Below are 6,166 nucleotides of genomic sequence, written 5' to 3'. Positions count from 1 at the left end.
CTTAAAGCATCACTGAGTATAATCTGTTTTATTTTCTCTCCATCTGAAATGATTCCAGTCCACCAACAAACACAAAGGCGAATTATTCTGGCATGACCCAGCAGTTTTTTTTTCTGCTTAAATCACGATCACGAGTCAATGAGTTTTCAGTTTGCTTATATCTAATCTCATTCCAAGCGTTATCTCGCCGAAGGCTTATCGCGCACCGCCAAATAAATAGAAAGTCGTGCCCACGTTTTGGGTCATGTTTCCCAGTCAACAGTCTCAGTTTTAATTTGTCCGTGCACAGTGCATCGTTAACTTCGCAATGATTTTGCTCTTGCTGGTGGTTGCAGTAGGTTATCTTATCTACCGCTGGAGCGTGGCAACCTTCGACTACTTTGAAAAGTTGAATGTACCGTTTCTCAAACCGTATCCCTTCTTTGGGGCACTATGGCCGTCCTTAAAAGGAGAAAAATCTCCAACGGATGCCACGGCGGAGGGATATCGGCTGTTCCCGGGAAATCGTTTCTCAGGATTCTTCTCATTCCGCGAGCCAGGATATCTGATTCATGATCCAGAGCTGATCAAGCAAATTGCCATTCGGGATTTCGATCACTTTACGGATCATGCAAATAACGTGCCTTTGGAAGTAGATCCCTTTTTGGGAAGAGGACTATTTTTCACCGGTGGACAACGATGGAAACATGGTCGAACGGCACTCAGCCCGGCATTCACTGGAAGTAAAATGCGGAATATGTTTCAATTGCTGAGCAGTTATACCGATGGCGCGATGAAACGCTTGGTGAAAGATGCAGCTGGAGGAAAACTGGAGAGAGAAATGAAGGATTTGTTTCAAAGGTACTTTTGGTTGACGGAAGTTTTAGAATGAGAATTCGTCTAATCGTTATATATATTTTACAGATTGGGAAATGATGTGATGACATCGATTTCCTTAGGCTTTGACACTGACTCCGTTCATGATCCGGACAACGAGTTCTTTCAGTATGGAAAGCGTTTGTCAAGGACCTCGGGCTTACAAGGACTACGGTTTTTCGTATTGACGCTCCTACCGGAAAATATATTGAAAGTAATTGGGATACGGATTATTCCTTCGGACATTGCGAATTTCTATAACGAAGTTGTTATAAAAGTTATAAAAGAGCGCTTGGAGAAGAACATTGTTCGACCGGATTTCATTCATCTTATGTTGCAAGCTCGGAAAAATGAGTTGAAAGCTGATAAAACAGACGAATTTCTGAACGACGCAGGCTTCTCAACAGTCAAAGAACATTTACAATCCTCAGCGAAAAATCAGATCGAGTGGTCTGACTACGATATTGCAGCTACTTCGGCGTCGTTCTTTTTTGGCGGAATTGAGTCTACAACCACTTTGGTGTGTTTCGCCTTATATGAAATAGCTTTGAACCATGATGTTCAACAGAAGCTGAGAGCTGAGGTCGATGCGACTAAACTTTCACTTGGGGATGCTAAACTGACTTACGAATCGATGCAGCAAATGAAATACATGGATATGGTGATCACTGAAACACTAAGGAAATGGCCTCCATTTGGAGTCACCAACCGGCGTTGCACGAAGGCTTATAGTTTAGAAAACGCCAACGGCACCAAGGTAACGGTACATAAAGGCCAAGTAATATTCATCCCGATCTACGAAATCCAACGAGATGCGCAGTACTACCCGAACCCAGAAAGATTTGATCCGGAGCGGTTTTCCGATCAAAATCGGGGCAACCTCAACCAGGACACATACCTTCCCTTTGGAATTGGACCACGGAACTGTATCGGGTCGAGATTAACTCTGATGCAGGCCAAGTGTTATCTGTTTTACATGTTGACGTGCTTTGAAATTCAGTTGTCTACAAAGACCGATGTGCCGATGCAGCTGGATGCGCGTTCCTCTGCACTCAACGCCAAAAATGGGTTTTGGATGCAATTGATTCCACGAGGTGTATAAGAAATTTGCTAATTTAAATACGCAATTTTTATTCGAATTATAATACTTACCATCAAACAGGAAGTATCTGAAATGAACAGAAATAAGCATTTATTAAGTGGTTTCAAAAACAAGAAAAAATGATACAGGCTGTCGAAAAACAGGAATAATAAACAATTTAAGATAAAGTTTAATAAGCTTTCGAACATTCAAATAAACGATTTAAAAACTATGTTGTCAGTTGAGAGTTTCAAAACATCGCAAGATGAGATTACACTGTCAGTGGTTTCCAACCGTTTTGAAGCTGCGACCCTTTGAAGTTCTAGAAACAACCCGTAGACCCATCTAAAATGAATGTATACTAAATAGAGTGTCCAATTCCCGGCCATTTTGCTCGTCCCGGGATTCGGGACAAAATTCTATGCTTGTCCCGGGAAATCCCGGGATCCCGGGATTTATCAATTTTTCAATAAAACTTGCATTTCGGTTAAAATGGAAGATCAACTTTAACAATACAATGTTTTTTCAATGAAATAAACAGATAAAGTAAATTTTAATATTTTAATTGAGTATAGCAAATCACATTTCAGATATTCTGACTAAGAAACCTAACAAAAATCAAAACTTAGCTTGACTAATTACGGGTCTGCTTTGGATTTTTTTCAAATTCTCTATAACATTTATGAATGCAAGTATGTTAAAAACTTAAGTCATAATATTAAAGCAATTTACTTCAAACAAAACAAAAGAAACGATAATAGATCATTGAAGTTATTGTAGATCATGCTAAAAGATAATTACTGAAAATTATTGATGAAGTTTATTGCCGTGAATCGCCAGTCAGTGCCATCTGCATTTTGGTCAAAATTGAGTGGATATCATTTTTCATTATATCTTCTAATGATCTTTCAGCTGCACTAACGAGAAATCACTTTTTGTTCAGTAAAATTAAGAAAACTAAGTCGAATTGTCCCATAATGAAAAGTAAATGCATGTCAGTCCCACTGCACGGAGTGAAAAGCAGCTACTTGATCAAATAAGGTTGATAGTGAGGATAAATGTCATTGTTTTTAATTGAAATTTAGTGGTTTTCATCAAATTCTACATACATTTCGGGAATCCCGGGATTCCCGGGATATCAGAAATAAAATCCCGGGAAACGGGAAATCCCGAAATTTGTCAAATCCTGGGATTTTTTGTCCCGGGATGTCCCGGGATGGACACTCTAACACTAAATGAAAGTATATGGAAATCTTCCAACAATTATAAATTAAAAGATATTCTATAGAGCACACTGAAGTCGCGTCTGCAATCCACCAACGATAAAGTAAGAATAATGCCAAGATACTCTGGACCCATTATGTTCATCATGAATCTTGACAGAAATCTACCAAACAGCCCCATGCGATGATTATTTTCTTTTACAATCTCATCAAGAAACTTCCAGGAAATAGTTTGGAATGCTTGGATGATATACACTACCCGTCATAAATACGGACTCGTTTGAAAAAGTATAGCAACACTCAGATGAATATTGAATCACCCTGAAAAGCTTAGAATCACCTCAAAACAGGAACATCTTGAGATGCTGATGATCTATAATGCTGCAGTCTTCAGCAATGTTGTTCAGCAGATCAAGGACACTCGGAAAGCAAATAGTTTGGATCGAAATTTTGCCACTAGGTGACGCTAGTGAGCATGTAAAATTGAGCATTTTAAAGCATGTTCTATCTTGAGATCAACATGAGATAGAAAGTTCGAGTCTTCGGCAAAGTTGTTCAGAAGGTCAAGGGCATTCGGAAGACAGATAGTTTCGTGCGCAATTTTGCCGCTAGTTGACACTAGTGAGTATATAAAATTGAGCATTTCAAGCAAATTCTATTCATATGACATAGAAAGTTTGAGTCTTCGGCAAAGTTGTTCGGAATGTCAAGGACATCCAGAAACAGGTAATTTGTTTCAAAATTTAGCCGCTAGGTAGCGCTAGTGTGCAGATAAAAATGGTCATCTATCTCATCATCTAGGTAAGATAGAAAATTCGAGTCTTCGATAAAGTTGACTACCGGGTACCCCCGTTGGTTTGACCACATTTAATCTGAACACTTTTTAATCTGTACCCCGCATTTTGCACATCGTTCAGATTAAAAATGGTTCGAACGTCATTTAGCTCATGGAACGGAGTGAAGTGAGATGGAACGCTGTGGAACGGAATGCAGAATCAAAACAAAACAGTGAAAGAGGTAACCAGAAACACGTTTTCAGGGTGACTAGATGTTCACTAGTGAACATGTAAAATTGAGCATTCTAAACTAGTTTTATCTTTTGATCCAAATAAGATAGAAAGATCGAGTCTTCGGAATAGTTGTTCAGAAAGTCAAGGACATCCGAAAAGCAAATCGTTAGGTTCTTTATTTTGCCGTTACGTAGCACTAGTAAGCATATTTAATCAAATCAATTCTTTCTAGGGAACCAGATGAAATTGAAAGCTCGAGGCTTCGGCAAAGTCATTCAGAAAGTCAAGGGCATCCGGAAGACAGATTGATTCATATATTTTTAACTTCCTACAATTTCTATTTCATAGTTTTGATAAGGAAGAATGTTCAAGTTGGCAAAGCTGATAGAAGGTCAAGGTAATCCGAAAGGCAAACAATTTAGCTCGTAATTTTGTGACTAGGTGGCGGTAGTGAACATGTTGAATGAAAAATTTTAAGCTAGTAGTACCGTAATCCGGGGTACCATTGATCAGCGGGGTAACATTGATCGGAGTGACCCATCCCATAAAAAGTTCGCATTATCATTTATTGATGGAATATTTCCAAATCATGAATGGTGCTTCTCTTTCTTATATTCACCAGCTGATAAAAGTGAAGATTTTTGCGAAAATTGCGTTTACCTTATGCGTAAATTTGACAACTTTTCGAAACAATGATTTCAATGGTTAAGGATGACACTACCAAACATTCATGTCTCACATAAGTTCTGTAAGTGATATGAGCAAGGAAAATGCGGTTCTTACTTAAAACGGCATCGCCGAAAACGATTCCGTTGTCAAAACTTTCACAAGTATGTTCAATTAGGCAACATTACCGAATTTCTGTTAAGAATGTAACTTTCCCTTAAGAAATTGCCTACCTTTAGGCGTATTCCGTGGTTCGAGATGTTTTTAATTTTAAAATAACTCAAAAAGTAAATGACTTGTAAACATTTGGCCTTCATATTCGGCTTCAGGGGCCATGATTTTAGTAAGTAACGACATTTTCAATATTACCGAACGTTGTTTATATAGGTGATCAATGTTACCCCATATCAGCTAAATAAAAATATCACTCAAAACATTTTTTTTTGACATGCTTAAACCTATCAAAAAACAAAATAAAGTATATAGTCACGAGCTATGGGTGGCAGTACTTGTTTTAAAAATATGAAATTTGCAACTATTGCATTTTCGAACCAAATATTTAAGAAATATTCAAAAAATGATCAATGTTACCCCGGATTACGGTATATTGTTATTGGGGCCTTCCTTAGCCGAGTGATTAGAGTCCGCGGCTACAAAGCAAAGCTATGCTGAAGGTTTCTGGGTTCGATTTCCGTTCGGTCCAGGATCTTTTCGTAATGGAAATTCCCTTGATTACCCTGGGCATAGAGTAAAATCGTACCTGCCACACGATATACGAAAGCGAAAATGGCAAATTTGGCAGAGAAACTTCTCAGCTAATAACTGTGGAAGTGCTCATAAGAACACTAAGCTGAGTAGCAGGCTCTGTCCCAGTGAGGACGTAACTGCCAGGAAGAAGAAGAAGTTTATTGTTATCCCAATGAAATAGCTGTTCAGACAGCCAGAGAAATCCGGACGACACTGAGTTCCAAGGTTGCCAAAAAAAACAACTTTTACTCTGGTTCTTCAACTTTTTGAGATATAGATCTTGAAGTTATGGAGTGTTGACTATGATAAATTAGTCTATCTTATTGTCCATAATGTTGTTCAGATAGCCCTTGGCATTCGAAAGTGGAAGATCAGAATTATATCATTCAATTGATTCAGGTCTGATCCATTGCATAGTTAAGTGTTTCAGATCTGATGCATCTTTTAAGGATGCGGGTATGTTTTACTTCACGTGCGAGTGATTCATATCTGACGCTCATCATATTCAAATTGTTCACACTTCAAAGGATTCACTGCATATTCAAGCCATTTAGATCTGATTCACTTGATATTCAAGTGATGCA

The 6,166-nt window shown here is 38.4% G+C and overlaps 1 protein-coding gene across 1 annotated transcript; it reads left to right on the top strand.

The window, feature by feature from the left end:
* The first annotated feature begins 238 nt into the window (after positions 1–238).
* Positions 239–2,168, top strand: LOC5572441 (cytochrome P450 9e2). The gene is made up of 2 exons (XM_021846757.1): positions 239–840; positions 904–2,168. Exons 1-2 carry the CDS (start codon positions 308–310, stop codon positions 1,955–1,957), a joined length of 1,587 nt encoding a protein of 528 aa, XP_021702449.1. The 5' UTR covers positions 239–307; the 3' UTR covers positions 1,958–2,168.
* Positions 2,169–6,166: the final 3,998 nt, after the last annotated feature.

The sequence above is a fragment of the Aedes aegypti genome, chromosome 2 (genome assembly GCF_002204515.2).
Source record: "Aedes aegypti strain LVP_AGWG chromosome 2, AaegL5.0 Primary Assembly, whole genome shotgun sequence".
Taxonomy (NCBI): domain Eukaryota; kingdom Metazoa; phylum Arthropoda; class Insecta; order Diptera; family Culicidae; genus Aedes; species Aedes aegypti.
Note: the sequence above shows the minus strand (reverse complement) of the source record. Positions and strands in the feature narration are given on the sequence as shown.